This window comes from Oncorhynchus tshawytscha, linkage group LG13, assembly GCF_018296145.1.
Source record: "Oncorhynchus tshawytscha isolate Ot180627B linkage group LG13, Otsh_v2.0, whole genome shotgun sequence".
Lineage (NCBI taxonomy): Eukaryota > Metazoa > Chordata > Actinopteri > Salmoniformes > Salmonidae > Oncorhynchus > Oncorhynchus tshawytscha.
Window position 1 is genome coordinate 9812857 of NC_056441.1, and position 20474 is coordinate 9833330.

At 47.7% G+C, this 20474-nt stretch overlaps 1 protein-coding gene across 7 annotated transcripts in view; it reads right to left on the reverse strand.

Annotated features, from left to right (window-relative positions):
• The window catches only part of LOC112236431 (zinc finger protein 40-like), a 107997-nt gene that overhangs the window by 24803 nt on the left and 62720 nt on the right, over positions 1-20474 (reverse strand). For all 7 annotated transcript variants that reach the window (XM_042295149.1, XM_042295151.1, XM_042295150.1 and 4 more), the window contains one exon: positions 6719-6775. In XM_042295149.1, coding sequence (XP_042151083.1) covers positions 6719-6775 — 57 coding nt within the window. The remainder of the gene's footprint in view (positions 1-6718; positions 6776-20474) is intronic.

The following is a 20474-nucleotide window of genomic DNA, read 5'->3' on the forward strand; positions in this document are numbered from 1 at the left end:
ATTTTCCCCTTTCATTATGATGCGGTGGATTAATTGAGGATAGATGAATAAAAGCACACTGATCTCCAGTATTTACCTTAATGCAATGGTAATGTAAACACATTTACATATGCATACATGGCCACGCACTGTTATAATCTCCACCCGGCACAGCCAGAGCCTGGTTCCTCTCTGGGTTTCTTCCTGTTATAGTACACAGTCAGTAATGAAGTCAATCCCTCATTGCACTTAGAGAATCAATGTTACCAGCGCTAATTAATGTTACCAGCGCTAATCAATGTTACCAGCGCTAATCAATGTTACCAGCGCTAATCAATGTTACCAGCGCTAATTCATGTTACCAGCGCTAATTAATGTTACCAGCGCTAATCAATGTTACCAGCGCTAATTAATGTTACCAGCGCTAATCAATGTTACCAGCGCTAATTAATGTTACCAGCGCTAATTAATGTTACCAGCGCTAATCAATGTTACCAGCGCTAATTAATGTTACCAGCGCTAATCAATGTTACCAGCGCTAATTAATGTTACCAGCGCTAATTAATGTTACCATAATCAATGTTACCAGCGCTAATTAATGTTACCAGCGCTAATCAATGTTACCAGCGCTAATTAATGTTACCAGCGCTAATCAATGTTACCAGCGCTAATCAATGTTACCAGCGCTAATTAATGTTACCAGCGCTAATCAATGTTACCAGCGCTAATCAATGTTACCAGCGCTAATCAATGTTACCAGCGCTAATCAATGTTACCAGCGCTAATCAATGTTACCAGCGCTAATCAATGTTACCAGCGCTAATCAATGTTACCAGCGCTAATCAATGTTACCAGCGCTAATCAATGTTACCAGCGCTAATCAATGTTACCAGCGCTAATCAATGTTACCAGCACTAATTAATGTTACCAGGGCTAATCAATGTTACCAGGGCTAATTAGTAGCATGTCATATGAATACATAAAATCCAATACAGTCAGGGAAACAACAGGTGTATTTCATTACTACATAACTCAAATTGCAGTTCTTCTCCCGTGGGTGTGCTGTCAGTCTGTTACCCAACAAAATAAAGAATCTACTGTTCAAACCGGACACACCCATTGAGGGCTGTCCCAGAACCACTAAACCTGGCCTTGTGGTCACCCTGTCATGATTTCATGGCTTTAAGAAAGGTATTTCCCCATTACCCACAAATGACGTCAAGATTCCTATTAGTCCTTGACATCCTGATATACACTGCTCAAAAAAATAAAGGGAACACTAAAATAACACATCCTAGATCTGAATGAATGAAATATTCTTATTAAATACTTTTTTCTTTACATAGTTGAATGTGCTGACAACAAAATCACCCAAAAATTATCAATGGAAATCAAATTTATCAACCCATGGAGGTCTGGATTTGGAGTGACACTCAAAATGAAAGTGGAAAACCACACTACAGGCTGATCCAACTTTGATGTAATGTCCTTAAAACAAGTCAAAATGAGGCTCAGTAGTGTGTGTGGCCTCCACGTGCCTGTATGACCTCCCTACAATGCCTGGGCATGCTCCTGATGAGGTGGCGGATGGTCTCCTGAGGGATCTCCTCCCAGACCTGGACTAAAGCATCCGCCAACTCCTGGACAGTCTGTGGTGCAACGTGGCGTTGGTGGATGGAGCGAGACATGATGTCCCAGATGTGCTCAATTGGATTCAGGTCTGGGGAACGGGCGGTCCAGTCCATAGCATCAATGCCTTCCTCTTGCAGGAACTGCTGACACACTCCAGCCACATGAGGTCTAGCATTGTCTTGCATTAGGAGGAACCCAGGGCCAACCGCACCAGCATAAGGTCTCACAAGGGGTCTGAGGATCTCATCTCGGTGCCTAATGACAGTCAGGCTACCTCTGGCGAGCACATGGAAAAAGAAATGCCACCCCACACCATGACTGACCCACCGCCAAACCCGTCATGCTGGAGGATGTTGCAGGCAGCAGAACGTTCTCCACGGCATCTCCAGACTCTGTCACGTGCTCAGTGTGAACCTGCTTTCATCTGTGAAGAGCACAGGGCGCCAATGGCGAATTTGCCAATCTTGGTGTTCTCTGGCAAATGCCAAACGTCCTGCACGGTGTTGGGCTGTAAGCCCAACCCCCACCTGTGGACGTCGGGCCCTCATACCACCCTCATGGAGTCTGTTTCTGACCGTTTGAGCAGACACATGCGCATTTGTGGCCTGCTGGAGGTCATTTTGCAGGGCTCTGGGAGTGCTCCTCCTGCTCCTCCTTGCACAAAGGCGGAGGTAGCAGTCCTGCTGCTGGGTTGTTTCCCTCCTACGGCCTCCTCCACGTCTCCTGATGTACTGGCCTGTCTCCTGGTAGCGCCTCCATGCTCTGGACACTACGCTGACAGACACAGAAAACCTTCTTGCCACAGCTCGCATTGATGTGCCATCCTGGATGAGCTGCACTACCTGAGCCACTTGTGTGGGTTGTAGACTCCGTCTCATGCTACCACTAGAGTGAAAGCACCGCCAGCATTCAAAAGTGACCAAAACATCAGCCAAGAAGCATAGGAACTGAGAAGTGGTCTGTGGTCACCACCTGCAGAACCACTCCTTTATTTGGGGTGTCTTGCTAATTGCCTATAATTTCCACCTGTTGTCTATTCCATTTGCACAACAGCATGTGAAATGTATTGTCAATCAGTGTTGCTTCCTAAGTGGACAGTTTGATTTCACAGAAGTGTGATTGACTTGGAGTTACATTGTGTTGTTTAAGTGTTCCCTTTATTTTTTTGAGCAGTGTATATTGGCCCTAAGTTACATTTGGTTTTATAAATTAATGAGCTTATAAATCACTTATCTGCACTTGTGATAAATGTGCTTTAGCTCATATGAACTATACTGGAATGTTACATGGGAATACTATAATAGTCATATATATTATTATATTAATATCTCATCATATATAATAACAGAATGGCTGTGAGAATGCAAGGGGGAAAATGACTGAAAGTCAAGAAAGAACCGTGGCCATTCAGAAATGAAGAAAAGGGTGTGTCATAGCGCCCAGGTATAGCAACACCTATTGATAGAGTAAAGTTGCTTTTAACCGTGCCTTTCCAGGGGGGGATTAACCTGTGATTGACAGACCAGGTGACATCATCAGCTGGTGTATTTGCAGAGGGGATTTAGGTATTCTATACATTGTTAGATCCGAATCCTCTCCCTTCAACACATAACCCCAACCAACCTCATTCAAAAGGGAGAAACAGTCAGAGCAAGCTTATACAGTCTATAAATAAAGATGGGCGTTTCTGAGATTCATGTGAGATGAGGTAAGGAGTGGTTCATCCTAGTTCTCAGGGTATTGTTGAATCAGGTAAGCTCAGGGTTCAGAGCTATAACCCTGTCCGCCATCACATCATGTTCTTTACAAGAACTGTTACATCACAGTACACTTCATTAGCAGGTCAGAAAATAGCTCTCTCACAAGGGGCCATTTCCAGCACTGAAGAAGCAGTGCCTTCTGATCTATGGTAAAAACCTGGAAGACTAGGCTTTTCTACATGCGTATCCCATACAGCAACCTATTCCCTATATAGTGCACTACTTTTGACCAGATCCCTATAGGCCCTGGTTGAAAGTAGTGCACTAAAAAAAGGGAATTAGGGTGCCATGTGGGATACATCCTGTGTAGAGGGATCAGGGGGATTTAATGGGATAGAGGAAATACCGGAAACCCTCCAAGTCTAGTAATCTCCTTGGCATACTCACACTGAGCTTCCAAGCTAAGGAACACAGCCTTACAGACTTCAAGGCAGGCAAGAGAACATATTTAGACTATGGTAATGTCCCAAACAGCACACTATAACCTAAATAGCGCACTACTTTTGACCAGAGTCCCATTGGTCCTGGTGGTCAAAAATAGTGCACACTTCATAGGGAATAGGGTGCCATTGGGGATCCAATCCTATATCGACTAGTTCAAAGAAACTGGACCATAGGACCATCTGACCAGTACACCTCTCTCTGTAAACATGCCTTTGCATTAGTCCGCCTCATGACTACTGTGATTGACCAATTAAAATGTTGTTGCATTCATAATGCAGAAAAGGCTGAGTTGACTGACGTAGGGTACAGTGGGGAAGTATTCAGACCCCTTGACTTTTTTTTCACATTTTGTTACGTTACAGCTTTATTCTAAAATGGATTAAATACATTTTTTTTCTCCAAATCAATCTACACACAATGACAAAGCGACAAGGTTTTTGTAATTTTTGCAAATGTATAAAAAAAAACATTAAAAAAACAGCAATACCTTATTTACATAATTATTCAGACCCTTTGCTATGAGATTCGAAATTGAGCTCAGGTGCGTCCTCTTTCCATTGATCATCCTTGAGATGTTTCTACAACTTGATTGGAATCCACCTGGGGTAAGTTTAATTGATTGAACATAATTTGGAAAGGCACACACCTGTCTATATAAGGTCCCACAGTTGACAGCACATGTCAGAGCAAAAACCAAGCCATGAGGTCGAAGGAATTGTCCGTAGAGTGCTGAGACAGGATTATGTCGAAGCACAGATCTGGGGAAGGGTACCAAAAAACTGTCTGTAGCATTGAAGGTCCCCAAGAAGACAGTGGCCTCCATCATTCTTAAATAGAAGAAGTTTGGAACAACCAAGACTCTTCCTAGAGCTGGCTGCCCAGCCAAACAGAGGGAGGTGACCAAGAACCTGATGGTAAATCTGACAGAGCTCCATAGTTCCTCTGTGGCGATAGGAGAATCTTCCAGAAGGACAACCATCTCTTCAGCACTCTACCAATCAGGCCTTTACAGTAGAGTGGCCAGACAGAAGCCATTCTTCAGTAAAAGGCACATGACAGCCCGCTTGGAGTTTGCCAAAAGGCACCTAAAGGACCCTCAAACCATGAGACACTGGCCTGAATGCCAAGCTTCTGGAGGAAACCTGGCACCATCCCTATGGTGAAGCATGGTGGTGGCAGCATCATTCTGTGGGGATGTTTTTCAGCGGCAGCAACTGGGAGACTAGTCAGGATCTGAATGGAGCAAAGTACAGAGATCCTTGATGAAAACCTGCTCCAGGGCTCTCAAGACCTCAGACTGGGGCGACGGTTCAACTTTCAACAGGACAACAACCCTAAGCACACAGCCAAGACAACACAGGAGTGACTTCAGGACAAGTCTCTGAATGTCCTTGAGTGGTCCAGCCAGAGCACGGACTTGAACCCTGTGCTGTGCAGCGACGCTCCCCATCCAACCTGAAAGAGCTTGAGAGGATCTGCAGAGAAGAATGGGAGAAACCCCCCAAATACAAGTGTGCCAAGCTTGTAGCGTCATACTCAAGAAGACTCGATGCTGTAATCACTGGTGCATCAACAAAGTACTGAGTAAAACGGTCTGAATACTTATGCAAATGTGATATTTCCATTTGAAAAAATAAATAATTGTTATACATTTTCAAACATGTCTGAAGACCTGTTTTCGCTTTGTCAATATGGGGTATGGTGTGTAGATTGATGAGGATACTTAAAAAAATAATCAATCTTAATAAATAAGGGTGTAAGGGTGTAATGAGGGTGTAATGTAACAAAATGTGGAAAAGGGAAGGGGTCTGAATACTTTCCGAATGCACTGTATGTCTGGTACATTGATGTGCTGCGTGTCATTATAGGCGACTGTATATCACATGTATTGAGGCTACTGTATATCACATGTATTGAGGCTACTGTATATCACATGTATTGAGGCTACTGTATATCACATGTATTGAGGCTACTGTATATCACATGTATTTAGGCTGGACTTAGGCTCCCTCAAGGTATAGTTAACATGGACAAAAGATCTCCTGACTAAAACCAAGCCTTCTACTAACACTGACGGCATCTGAAACGCCACCCTAATCCCCGTGTAGTGCACTCCTTTTGACCAGGACCAATAGGACAGCGACTGCTTGAGGAAACGCAGACGGAAAACATCCAGGCGGGTTTTTTCCATTATGTACGTAATGACTGGACTCGGCTGACACACCTCACAAAGAACAAATACTTTGTCCAATTAAGAGGTAAAAAAGACTCTTCCGGGGTTTTCCCCACAGGACACCGGCCATTGCAGTAGTACGTAAAAATGGCACGGTACATACTTCATAAAAGACTGAGTTACTGTGAGTACAAGAGGAAAATAAATCCCTCTCACATACACTTAGTCTGTTCAAAGTGAAATCATTCCATGAATAAACTTTGAACGCTACGCATTGATAAGCATTTAAAAATATATATATATATATAACTTTATCTCCACAATTTCTTGATATCCAAATTGGTAGTTACAGTCTTGTCCCATCGCTGCAACTCCCGTACGGACTCAGGAGAGGCGAAGGTCGAGAATCGTGCGTCCTCCGAAACACGACCCCGCCGAGCCGCACTGCTTCTTGACACACTGCTCACTTAACCCTGGAAGCCAGCCGCACCAATGTGTCGGAGGAAACGCCGTACACCTGGCGACCGTGTCAGCGCGCAATGCGCCCGGCCCGCCACAGGAGTCATTAGAGCGTGACGGGACAAGGACATCCCGGCCGACCAAACCCCCCCCCCCTGACCCGGAAGACCCTCATGGGTCGAACCCGGGTCTGTAGTGACGCCTCAAGCACTGCGATGCAGTGACTAAGACCTCTGCGCCACTTGGGAGACCCATTGATAAGAAATATTACCTTTCTGTGCACTGGCTTTGGGATCTTTCAGTTCTTTCTGTGCTTCTTCGATTTTATCTGCAACACACACAAAAAAAGAGGAGAACCGTTGGTTTCCAGCACAGAGAAACAAATCATAGGAACACAAGGCAAATTACCCAGAGAGGCAATGTAGAAAGTAGCTATCGATACGGACAATGCTTCCCACACTGGCGTTGTTTGTATTCTCCTAAAGAACCAGACATTCTTCCATGGGAAAATGGAGGACAACGGAGAAACCCATCATTATGAGGCACAGCACTTAGGGCTAAGACACACATAGGATACATCCCAAATGGCACCCTATTCCCTACATAGTGCATCACTTTTCACCTATAGGCCCTGGTCAAAAATAGTGCACTACAGGGGGAATGGGGTGGTATTTGCTACACATACAGTGTTGAGAGAAAATGCTTCATCAATTCCACAGCAGATGAATGATAAATGGTCGAGGGCAACAAAAAAATTATGCGGTGTGCTAATTTAACTCTAATTATTGTTAAGATGGGCTTCGAAGGCGATCCACAGGTAACTGCCCCCCCCAAAAAAATGAAACACCCTACATAAGTGTCTTAATAGGGTGTTGGGCCAGCACGGATCACCAGAACAGCTTCAATGAGCCTTGGCATAGATTCTACAAGTGTCTGGAACTCTGTGGGAGGGACATGACACCATTCTTCCACTTTGTTGATGGAAAAACACTGTCTCAGGCACTGCTCCAGAATCTCCCACATGTTCAGTTGGTCCAGCTATTAGTAGACTATAGTCTAATAGACCTACGACTACAATGTACAGCTATTAGTAGACTATAGTCTAATAGATCTACGACTACAATGTACAGCTATTAGTAGACTATAGTCTAATAGACCTACGACTACAATGTACAGCTATTAGTAGACTATAGTCTAATAGATCTACGACTACAATGTACAGCTATTAGTAGACTATAGTCTAATAGATAGACTAGTCGACTATTACAATGTATAGCTATTAGTAGACTATAGTCTAATAGACCTACGACTACAATGTACAGCTATTAGTAGACTATAGTCTAATAGATCTACGACTACAATGTACAGCTATTAGTAGACTATAGTCTAATAGATCTACGACTACAATGTACAGCTATTAGTAGACTATAGTCTAATAGATCTACGACTACAATGTACAGCTATTAGTAGACTATAGTCTAATAGACCTACGACTACAATGTACAGCTATTAGTAGACTATAGTCTAATAGACCTATGACTACAATGTACAGCTATTAGTAGACTATAGTCTAATAGATCTACGACTACAATGTACAGCTATTAGTAGACTATAGTCTAATAGATCTACGACTACAATGTACAGCTATTAGTAGACTATAGTCTAATAGATCTACGACTACAATGTACAGCTATTAGTAGACTATAGTCTAATAGATCTACGACTACAATGTACAGCTATTAGTAGACTATAGTCTAATAGATCTACGACTACAATGTACAGCTATTAGTAGACTATAGTCTAATAGACCGACTACAATGTACAGCTATTAGTAGACTATAGTCTAATAGACCTACTACAATGTACAGCTATTAGTAGACTATAGTCTAATAGACCTATAGTCTAATAGACTACAATGTACAGCTATTAGTAGACTATAGTCTAATCCTAACTATGACCTAGATCTGACTACAATGTACAGCTATGTACAGCTATTAGTAGACTATAGTCTAATAGATCTCATTGTAGACAGCTAATAGATCTAGTAGACTATAGTCTAATAGACCTACGGCTACATTGTACAGCTATTAGTAGACTATAGTCTAATAGACCTACAATGTACAGCTATTAGTAGACTATAGTCTACTACAATGTACAGCTATTAGTAGACTATAGTCTAATAGACCTACGGCTACATTGTACAGCTATTAGTAGACTATAGTCAATGTACAGCTATTAGTAGACTATAGTCTAATAGACCTACGACTACAATGTACAGCTATTAGTAGACTATAGTCTAATAGATCTACGACTACAATGTACAGCTATTAGTAGACTATAGTCTAATGGCCATTTGATTATTTGTTCATCAGTCTTATGTCTTGGGGGTAGAAGCTGTTAAGGAGCCTTTTGGACCTAGACTTGGTTCTCCGGTACCACTTGCCGTGAGGTAGCAGAGAGAACAGTCTATGACTTGGGTGACTGGAGTCTGACAATTTTTTGGGGCCTTCCTCTGACACCCCATAGAATATAAGTCCTGGATGTCAGGAAGCTCGGCCCCAGTGATGTAATAGGCCGTGCGCACTACCCTCTGTAGCGCTTTGCGGTCAGATGCCGAGCAGTCGCCATACCAGGCGGTGATGCAACCGGTGATTTCAGAAGGAAAGTGGGCGGACAAAAAAACAAACAACACAGGCTGCATTGCCCCATCCCCTAATCTGATGGTCAGGGGGGGGGTGTCTAGTCTCCCTTATGGCTCTGATCAGGTGCTAGCACACACACACACACACAGGTACAAGAACAGCGACACACACACACAAACAGGTACCAGAACAGTGACACACACACACACAGGTACCAGAACAGCGACACACACACACAGGTACCAGAACAGCGACACACACACACACACACACACACAGGTACCAGAACACACACACACACACACACAGGTACCAGAACAGCGACACACACACAAACACAGGTACAGAACAGAACAAACAGGTACCAGAACAGCGACACACACACACACAAACAGTGTACAAACAGGTACCAGAACAGCGACACACAAACAGGTACCAGAACAGCGACACACACACACACACCATAACAGTGACACACACACACAAACAGGTACCAGAACAGGTACCAGAACAGCGACACACACACACCATAACAGTGACACACACACACAAACAGGTACCAGAACAGCGACACACAAACAGGTACCAGAACAGCGACACACACACACACCATAACAGCGACACACACACACACACACACACACACAGGTACCAGAACAGCGACACACACACACACACACACACACACACCATAACAGCGACACACAAACAGGTACCAGAACAGCGACACACACACACACACAAACAGGTACCAGAACAGCGACACACACACACACACAATAACAGCGACACACACACAGGTACCAGAACAGCGACACACACACACACACACACACACACACACCAGGTACCATAACAGCGACACACACACACACACACAGGTACAGCATAACATAACAGCGACACACACACACACAAACAGGTACCAGAACAGGACACACACACACACACAGGTACCAGAACAGCGACACACACACACACACACATAACACACACACACACCATAACAGCGACACACACACACACACAAACAGGTACCAGAACAGCGACACACACACACACACCATAACAGCGACACACACACACACACAGGTACCAGAACAGCAGTGTATTTCCTGTCCCTTCCCATAGTAACACATGAACATCAACACCCATTCCTCTTCCTTCACATATAAAAAACAAACCCTGCAGGACCTGGGATGGTAACTACAGGCCATAGAGGGGTGGAATAAAATGTTTTATGGTTGAAAAAGTGGTGTTACTGTGAAGAAGCCGGGGAGGTCAGTACATTATGTCATCCTCTGAGTATTACTCCAGCCACACCCTTGTGTGTCTCTCTGTGCGCGTCTCTCTGTGTGTGTCTCTCTGTGTCTCTCCCTCCCTCTCTGTGTGTCTCTCTGTGCGTGTCTCTGTGCGTGTCTCTCTGTGTGTCTCTCCCTCTCTCTCTGTGCGCGTCTCTCTGTGCGCGTCTCTGTGTGGGTCTCTCTGTGTCTCCCCCTCTCTCTCTGTGTGTCTCTCTGTGCGTGTCTCTTTGTGTGTCTCTCTCTGTCTCTCTCTGTGCGTCTCTCTGTGCGCGTCTCTCTGTGCGCGTCTCTGTGTGGGTCTCTCTGTGTCTCCCCCCTCTCTCTGTGTGTCTCTCTGTGCGTGTGTCTCTGTGCGTGTCTCTGTGCTTGTCTCTCTGTGTGTCTCTCCCTCTCTCTCTGTGCGTCTCTCTGTGCGCGTCTCTCTGTGCGCGTCTCTCTGTCTCTCTGTGCGCGTCTCTCTGTGCGCGTCTCTCTGTGTGCGTCTCTCTGTGTCGTCTCTCTGTGTCTCCCCCTCTCTCTGTGCGTGTGTCTCTGTGCGTGTCTCTGTGCTTGTCTCTCTGTGTGTCTCTCCCTTTCTCTCTGTGCGCGTCTCCCTGTGCGCGTCTCCTGTGCGCGTCTCTCTGTGCGCGTCTCTCTGTGCGCGTCTCTCTGTGTGCGTCTCTGTGTGGGTCTCTCTGTCTCACCCTCTCTCTCTGTGTGTCTCTCTGTGAGTGTCTCTCCCTTTCTCTCTGTGCGCGTCTCCCTGTGCGCGTCTCTCTGTGCGCGTCTCTCTGTGCGCGTCTCTCTGTGTGCGTCTCTGTGTGGGTCTCTCTGTGTCTCCCCTCTCTCTCTGTGTGTCTCTCTGTGCGTGTGTCTCTGTGCGTGTCTCTGTGCTTGTCTCTCTGTGTGTCTCTCCCTCTCTCTCTGTGCGTCTCTCTCTGTGCGCGTCTCTCTGTGCGCGTCTCTCTGTGCGCGTCTCTCTGTGCGCGTCTCTCTGTGTCTCCCCCTCTCTCTCTGTGCGTCGTCTCTGTGCGTGTCTCTCTGTGTCTCCCCGTGTCTCTCTGCGTGTCTCTTTGTGTGGCTCTCCCCTCTCTCTGTGCGTCTCTCTCTGTGCGTCTCTCTGTGCGCGTCTCTCCATGCGCGTCTCTCTGTGTGCGTCTCTGTGTGGGTCTCTCTGTGTCTCCCCCTCTCTCTCTGTGTGTCTCTCTGTGCGTGTCTCTCTGTGCGTGTCTCTGTGCTTGTCTCTCTGTGTCTCTCCCTCTCTCTCTGTGTCTCTCTGTGTCTCTCCCCTCTCTGTGTGTCTCTCTGTGCGTGTCTCTCTGTGCGCGTCTCTCTGTGCGTGTCTCTCTGTGCGCGTCTCTCTGTGCGTGTCTCTCTGTGTGCGTCTCTGTGCGTGTCTCTCTGTGTCTCCCCCTCTCTGTGCGTGTGTCTCTGTGCTTGTCTCTCTGTGTGTCTCTCCCTTTCTCTCTGTGCGCGTCTCTCTGTCTGCGCGTCTCTCTGTGCGTGTGTCTCTGTGCGCGTCTCTCTGTTCTCTGTGTCTCTCTCTGTGTGTCTCTCTGTGCGTGTGTCTCTGTGCGTGTCTCTGTTCTTGTCTCTCTGTGTGTCTCTCTGTGCTCTCTCTCTGTGCGCGTCTCTCTGTGCGCGTCTCTGCGCGTCTCTCTGTGCGCGTCTCTCTGTGTCTCCCCCTCTCTCTCTGTGTCTGTCTCTCTGTGTGTGTCTCTCTGTGCGTGTGTCTCTGTGCGTGTCTCTGTGCTTGTCTCTCTGTGTGTCTCTCCCTTTCTCTCTGTGCGCGTCTCTCTGTGCGCGTCTCTCTGTGCGCGTCTCTCTGTGCGCGTCTCTCTGTGCGCGTCTCTCTGTGTGGGTCTCTGTGTGGGTCTCTCTGTCTCCCCCTCTCTCTCTCTGTGTGTCTCTCTGTGAGTGTCTCTCCCTCCTCTCGTCTCTGTGTGTCTCTCTGTGAGTGTCTTTCCCTCTCTTTGCGCGCGTCTCTTTGCGCGCGTCTTTGCGCGTCTCTTTGCGCGCGTCTCTCTGCGCGCGTCTCTCTGCGCGCGTCTCTCTCTGCGCGCGTCTCTCTGCGCGCGTCTCTTTGCGCGCGTCTCTCTGCGCGCGTCTCTCCGTGCGCGTCTCTCTCTATGTGTGTCTCTCTCTATGTGTGTCTCTCGCTCTGTGTGTGTCTCTACCTCTCTCTGTCTGTGTGTCTCTCCCTCTCTGTCTGTGTGTCTCTCCCTCTGCCTCCCTCTCTGGCACACGCTGTAGATGATATAATACAACCCCGCCCCCCACCCCAGCGCTGTCTGCCTGCCTGACGGAAGGAACACAAAGAATCTCCCTGCAGAAAACACAGACAACCCACACATTCCACAACAACCCACACATTCCATAACAACCCACACATTCCATAACAAACATATTCCAAAACAACCCACACATTCCATAACAACAACCAAAACAACCCACACATTCCATAACAACCCACACATTCCATAACAACCCACACATTCCATAACAACCCACACATTCCATAACAACCCACACATTCCATAACAACCCACACATTCCATAACAACCCACACATTCCATAACAACCCACACATTCCATAACAATCCACACATTCCATAACAACACACCCAACCCACACATTCCATAACAACCCACACATTCCATAACAACCCACATATTACATAACAACCCACATATTACATAACAACCCACACATTCCATAACAACCCACACATTCCAAAACAACCCACATATTACATAACAACCCACACATTCCATAACAACCCACCAACAGGACCCCATCTCCTCCTGCTGATAAACAAGCATTAAGTCAAAGCTGGTCCGCCCATTACAGAGCACCACAGCCTCTGGATCACGGAGAGGCAGGGAGGAGGCCCTGTAGCATCCCAAATGGGACCCTATTCCCTACATAGTACAATAGTTTTCACCAGAGCACATGACCAGTCCTATAGGCCCCTGGTCAAAAGTAGTGCACTATATAGGGAATAGGGTGCTTAGCCGCTGTTGTTTTTACTGTGTGTTGTTATTAAAAGGCACCGGGTTTTCAGAAGAGCCTTGTACCATGTGATGTGTGACATGTCAGGTTGACTAAGGGTTTCACAAGGGAGGGGTGACTAAGGGTTTCACGAGGGAGGGGTGACTAAGGGTTTCACAAGGGAGGGGTGACTAAGGGTTTCACGAGGGAGGGGTGACTAAGGGTTTATTTGTTATTGTCAGTCGATTCTCCCCAGGGAGAAAATACAAGTTAATAAAACCTACCAAATAAAACGCTGAATGCCAAACTGTCAATGAACAGATGAACACAATAATCTGAACCATGTGATCCGGCACCAATGGCACCCTATTCCCCATAGGGCTCTGGTCAAAAGTAGTGCACTATAGGGTACCATTTGGTCCTAGTCTAAAGTAGTGCACTATATAGGGTATGGGGTGCCATTTGGTCTTGGTCTAAAGTAGTGCACTATATAGGGTACAGGATGCCATTTGGGACACATATCTGATGCGTGACTGGGATTTAAAGGGAGGTTCAACATTGTTTTAGTGGTACTGGTGGTGGTACTGGTGGTGGTGGTACTGGTGGTATTGTTTTAGTGGTACTGGTGATGGTACTGGTGGTGGTGGTGGTGGTGGTATTGTTTTAGTGGTACTGGTGGTGGTACTGGTGGTATTGTTTTAGTGGTACTGGTGGTGGTACTGGTGGTGGTACTGGTGTGAGTGTGTGATGGATGGATGGCTGTAGAGGCATGGGATGGATGGCTGTAGAGGCGTGGGATGGATGGGTGGCTGTAGAGGCGTGGGGTGGGTGGATGGCTGTAGAGGCGTGGGGTGGATGGATGGCTGTAGAGGCGTGGGGTGGATGGATGGCTGTAGAGGCATGGGATGGATGGCTGTAGAGGCGTGGGATGGATGGCTGTAGAGGCGTGGGATGGATGGATGGCTGTAGAGGCGTGGGATGGATGGCTGTAGAGGCGTGGGGTGGGTGGATGGCTGTAGAGGCGTGGGATGGATGGCTGTAGAGGCGTGGGATGGATGGATGGCTGTAGAGGCGTGGGATGGATGGCTGTAGAGGCGTGGGATGGATGGCTGTAGAGGCGTGGGGTGGGTGGATGGCTGTAGAGGCGTGGGATGGGTGGATGGCTGTAGAGGCGTGGGATGGATGGCTGTAGAGGCGTGGGGTGGATGGATGGCTGTAGAGGCGTGGGATGGATGGCTGTAGAGGCGTGGGATGGATGGCTGTAGAGGCGTGGGGTGGGTGGATGGCTGTAGAGGCGTGGGATGGGTGGATGGCTGTAGAGGCGTGGGATGGATGGCTGTAGAGGCGTGGATGATGGATGGCTGTAGAGGCGTGGGATGGATGGATGGCTGTAGAGGCGTGGGGTGGATGGATGGCTGTAGAGGCGTGGGATGGATGGCTGTAGAGGCGTGGGATGGATGGCTGTAGAGGCGTGGGATGGATGGATGGCTGTAGATGGATGGCGTGGGGTGGATGGATGGCTGTAGAGGCGTGGGATGGATGGCTGTAGAGGCGTGGGATGGATGGATGGCTGTAGAGGCGTGGGGTGGATGGATGGCTGTAGAGGATGGATGGGGTGGATGGATGGCTGTAGAGGCGTGGTATGGATGGCTGTAGAGGCGTGGGATGGATGGATGGCTGTAGAGGCGTGGGGTGGGTGGATGGCTGTAGAGGCGTGGGATGGATGGCTGTAGAGGCGTGGGATGGATGGATGGCTGTAGAGGCGTGGGGTGGATGGATGGCTGTAGAGGTGTGGGATGGATGGCTGTAGAGGCGTGGGATGGATGGCTGTAGAGGCATGGGATGGATGGATGGCTATAGAGGCGTGGGATGGATGGATGTAGAGGCGTGGGATGGATGGATGGCTATAGAGGCGTGGGATGGATGGATGTAGAGGCGTGGGATGGATGGATGGCTGTAGAGGCGTGGGATGGATGGATGGCTGTAGAGGCGTGGGATGGATGGCTGTAGAGGCGTGGGATGGATGGCGGTAGAGGGGTGGGATGGATGGCGGTAGAGGCGTGGGATGGATGGATGTAGAGGCGTGGAATGGATGGCTGTAGAGGCGTGGGATGGATGGCTATAGAGGCGTGGGATGATGGCTATAGAGGCGTGGGATGATGGCTATAGAGGCGTGGGATGGATGGCTGTAGAGGCGTGGGATGGATGGCTGTAGAGGCGTGGGATGGATAGAGGCGTGGGATGGATGGATGGCTGTAGAGGCGTGGGATGGATGGATGGCTGTAGAGGCGTGGGATGGATGGCTATAGAGGCGTGGGATGGACAGCTGTAGATTCAGGCAACGTGATTATATCTGTGGATCAGATCGGTGGTGGGAGGGGCTGGGTGTGGGTTGTCTTGCAGAGCCGTAGGCCTAGAACGTGTCTCATCGTTGGCGCTACCATGACAACCAGGAAGCCTGCTCCTCATTGCAGACTGCATAACCTCCCTGTCCGCTCGCCTCAGGGTGTGGTGGAATGTGGTTAAGCTGGTTTCTATAGATGAAAAATGGCGTCATAAGCGCCACATGCGAAACGTGCACTTGACTGTGCTACTATGAACGCCTGCGTGTTAGTGAGTTCATGAAACACAGCCTCAACACGGAGGAGCCGTGAAGCTAGGAAACCCTTTCAGGTCCCCATTTAGCCACCTGACACCAATGAATTTAAAGAGATTCCTTTGCCGGACACCGGATTCCTTGTCCAAACACGTTGTCCAATCACGTTGTCCAAACACGTTGTCCAATCACGTCGTCCAATCACCTTGTCCAATCACCTTGTCCAAACACGTCGTCCAATCACGTCGTCCAAACACGTCGTCCAAACACGTCGTCCAAACACGTCGTCCAAACACGTCGTCCAAACACGTTGTCCAAACACGTTGTCCAAACACGTTGTCCAATCACCTTGTCCAATCACGTTGTCCAATCACGTTCTAAAACGAGGACAGCGGTGTCGCTTCGCCTAATTAAAATAGGTCTGGTTCAATTTCCTCAATGAAACAGGGTTACTATCAGTCAGCATGACAAATAACTTCATTCCATTATAATCAGAGGAGTGAACCCACATAGTACAGGGAACATCTGGAACAGACCCCGCCTGGGACCCTGGTGAGAGGCAGCCCCTGCTACCCGCCTCCTCACCTCCCCGGTTGCCTGCCCCTGTCAACCAGATTACCACCAGGTTTACCTCCCCGGTTGCCTGCCCCTGTCAGCCAGATTACCACCAGGCTCACCTCCCCTGTTACCTGCCCCTGTCAGGCAGATTACCAGCAGGCTCACCTCCCCTGTTGCCTGCCAGATTACCACCAGGCTCACCTCCCCTGTTGCCTGCCCCTGTCAACCAGATTACCACCAGGCTCACCTCCCCTGTTGCCTGCCAGATTACCACCAGGCTCACCTCCCCTGTTGCCTGCCCCTGTCAACCAGATTACCACCAGGCTCACCTCCCCTGTTGCCTGCCCCTGTCAGCCAGATTACCACCAGGCTCACCTCCCCTGTTGCCTGCCCCTGTCAGCCAGATTACCACCAGGCTCACCTCCCCTGTTGCCTGCCAGATTACCACCAGGCTCACCTCCCTGTTGCCTGCCCCTGTCAACCAGATTACCACCAGGCTCACCTCCCCGACAGACACACACACAGTCACAGAACCCCCCACACACAGTCACAGAACCACCCCCCACACACAGTCACAGAACCCCCACCCCACACACAGTCACAGACCCCCCACAGTCACAGAACCCCCCGCCCCCCCCGCCCCCACAGTCACAGAACCCTTCCTCCCCCACACAGTCACAGAACCCCCCACACACACACACACACACAGAAACCCCCACACAGGCAGATGTACGGTAAACACTGGAACATTAATACGTTAGATACAAATGGTGGGTCTAGCTGTTTGTCACTGTTATCTTAGATAGTCTAACAGGGGGCTAAGATAACAGTGGCTATAGCAACCTGTTGTTATCTTAGTTAGTCTAACAAGGGGCTAAGATAACAGTGGCTATAGCAACCTGTTGTTATCTTAGATAGTCTAACAAGGGGCTAAGATAACAGTGGCTATAGCAACCTGTTGTTCTCTTAGATAGTCCAACAAGGGGCTAAGATAACAGTGACTATAGCAACCTGTTGTTATCTTAGATGGGCTAAGATAACAGTGGCTATAGCAACCTGTTGTTATCTTAGATAGTCTAACAGGGAGCTAAGATAACAGTGGCTATAGCAACCTGTTGTTATCTTAGATAGTCTAACAGGGAGCTAAGATAACAACACGTTGCTATGGTCAGTCCTCTGACTGGCTCATTTTTAACAATGAGAGACTAGTGTCCTGCAGATGCAAAGGAGATAACATTAAGACAAGAGAGTAGACACTCATATACACACACACACACAGTGTACAAAACATTAAGAACACCTGCTCTTTCCATGACATGGACTGACCAGGTGAATCCAGGTGAAGGATATGATCTCTTATTGATGACACCTGTTAAATCAACTTCAATCAGTGTAGATGAAGGGGAGGAGACAGGTTAAGGAAGGATTGTTAAGTCTTGAGACATGGATTGTGTATGTGTGTCATTCAAAAGATTGAAGTGCCTTTAAATGCGGTATGCTAGTAGGTGCCAGGCACACCAGTTTGTGTCAAGAACTGCAACGCTGCTGGGTTTTTCACACTCAACAGTTTCCTGTGATTAAGAATGGTCCACCACCCAAAGGACACACACACAAGGCTAGTGCTACATTTACTGATGGCTCAGGGACACCCCTACTGATCTGACTACTTCTCCTCAATCAGGGAGCTACTGTGTGATTGGTCTGATACTACGCATGTAAACAAACCAAACACAGGCCAACGCAACATGCATTTTCACAAAGCAACAAATCAACCACATCCAAACAACACCTAGTCAAAACACACATTTGATTTCCAACACACACACGTACCACCCAGCACTGACTGTGTGTGTGTGTGTGTGCGCGTGTGCGTGTGTGTGTTTGTGCGTGCGCAAGCGGGGGTGGCCACGAATGTGAATTCTGCAACTTCCATCTCTGTTAGACAAGACATATTTAGCCTCTGAAAATATGTCCTGTACGAATAGAGAGACAGACTGCCAAAGCAACACACACACGGCCAAGCAGAGATAAAATTATCATTCGTTTTCCTTATAGACGTTCATGGAAGGTGTGATTACGGAGCTGAAGAATAGCATTTCTAGAAGATATTTTAATTTAATATTAGATTTGAGATTTTAGCCACGTAGCAGCCCTAATTGTCTTTGCCAGAAATGACCATTGAAATACTACAGCCTTCCCAACTGTACAGTACTACACAGTCATTCCCTCGTTTCTTTTCATTGTGTAAAACCCAAAAGAGGGGAATGAAAAAAGCCACACGTCAACAAACAAACAAAAAAATCGATGGGGTCAACTTCTCAAGTTCCCCACTGCTGGGTTCTCCTGAGGGCCGTGAACCAGAACTAACATCCAGACTGCTGTTCCACTCAACTGACTCCACAGAGCGAAGACCATCCGTGTCATCAACGGTGACCAAGGAGACCTGGGCCGTGTGGGGCAAGAAGCATGTTTCATTAGATTCCCTGTGAAAACAAACTTCACACACAGTCACACGCACACACTTCAAATCAGTGGTGGAAATATGGGGGGGTGCGGGGGCTGTCGTTTGGGCTCAGACTATTGATAAGGTTTTATTTCATACATTCCCTAATCACGTTAATTAATTAGAAATACTTTAGCACGAGATTGCCTTTTCTTCTGCACACTTGACAAAAGCTAAGCTCTACGTCGATGCAGTCATTAGCAGAGGCAAATCGTTTGGAGAAGTCTGTCACTCAACTCACACTGCAGGGCTGTCCCACAAAATGGCACGCTATTCCCTATATAGTGCACTACTCTTGACCTGGACCCGTAGGGAATAGGGTGCCATTTTGGACAAATTGTCATTCATACTAGTCCAGGAAGTTCAGCACGGGGTGTGAGTTTGTCACTAATATTACCTTCAAAAACCAACTACCATGCTGTTCCGTAACTGACTACCATGCTGTTCCGTAACCGACTACCATGCTGTTCTATAACCGACTACCATGCTGTTCTGTAACCGACTACCATGCTGTTCCGTAACTGACTACCATGCTGTTCCGTAACCGACTACCATGCTGTTCTATAACCGACTACCATGCTGTTCCGTAACGTAACTGACTACCATGCTGTTCTATAACCGACTACCATGCTGTTCTGTAACCGACTACCATGCTGTTCTATAACCAACTACCATGCTGTTCCGTAACTGACTACCATGCTGTTCCGTAACCGTTCTATAACCATGCTGACTACCATGCTGTTCATGACTACCATGCTGTTCCGTAACCGACTACCATGCTGTTCTATAACCGACTACCATGCTGTTCTGTAACCGACTACCATGCTGTTCTATAACCGACTACCATGCTGTTCTGTAACCGACTACCATGCTGTTCTATAACCGACTACCATGCTGTTCCGTAACCGACTACCATGCTGTTCCGTAACCGACTACCATGCTGTCCTATAACGGACTACCATGCTGTTCCATAACCGACTACCATGCTGTTCTATAACCAACTACCATGCTGTTCCGTAACCGACTACCATGCTGTTCTGTAACCAACTACCATGCTGTTCTATAACTGACTACCATGCTGTTCTGTAACCGACTACCATGCTGTTCTATAACTGACTACCATGCTGTTCTATAACCGACTACCATGCTGTTCCATAACCGACTACCATGCTGTTCCATAACCGACTACCATGCTGTTCCATAACCGACTACCATGCTGTTCTGTAACCAACTACCAACCCTGCCCTTCTCTGGAAATTACTGTAGCACTGCTTTGGGTATTTAAACTACATTGGCTATTGGTTGAGACACAGGGCCTGTTCTAACTTGGTACAGGATATACAAAAGTATGTGGACACCCCTTCAAATTAGTGGATTTGTCCATTGTATAAAATAGAGCACACAGCCATGCAATCTCCATAGACAAAACTTGGCAAAAGAATAGCCTTACTG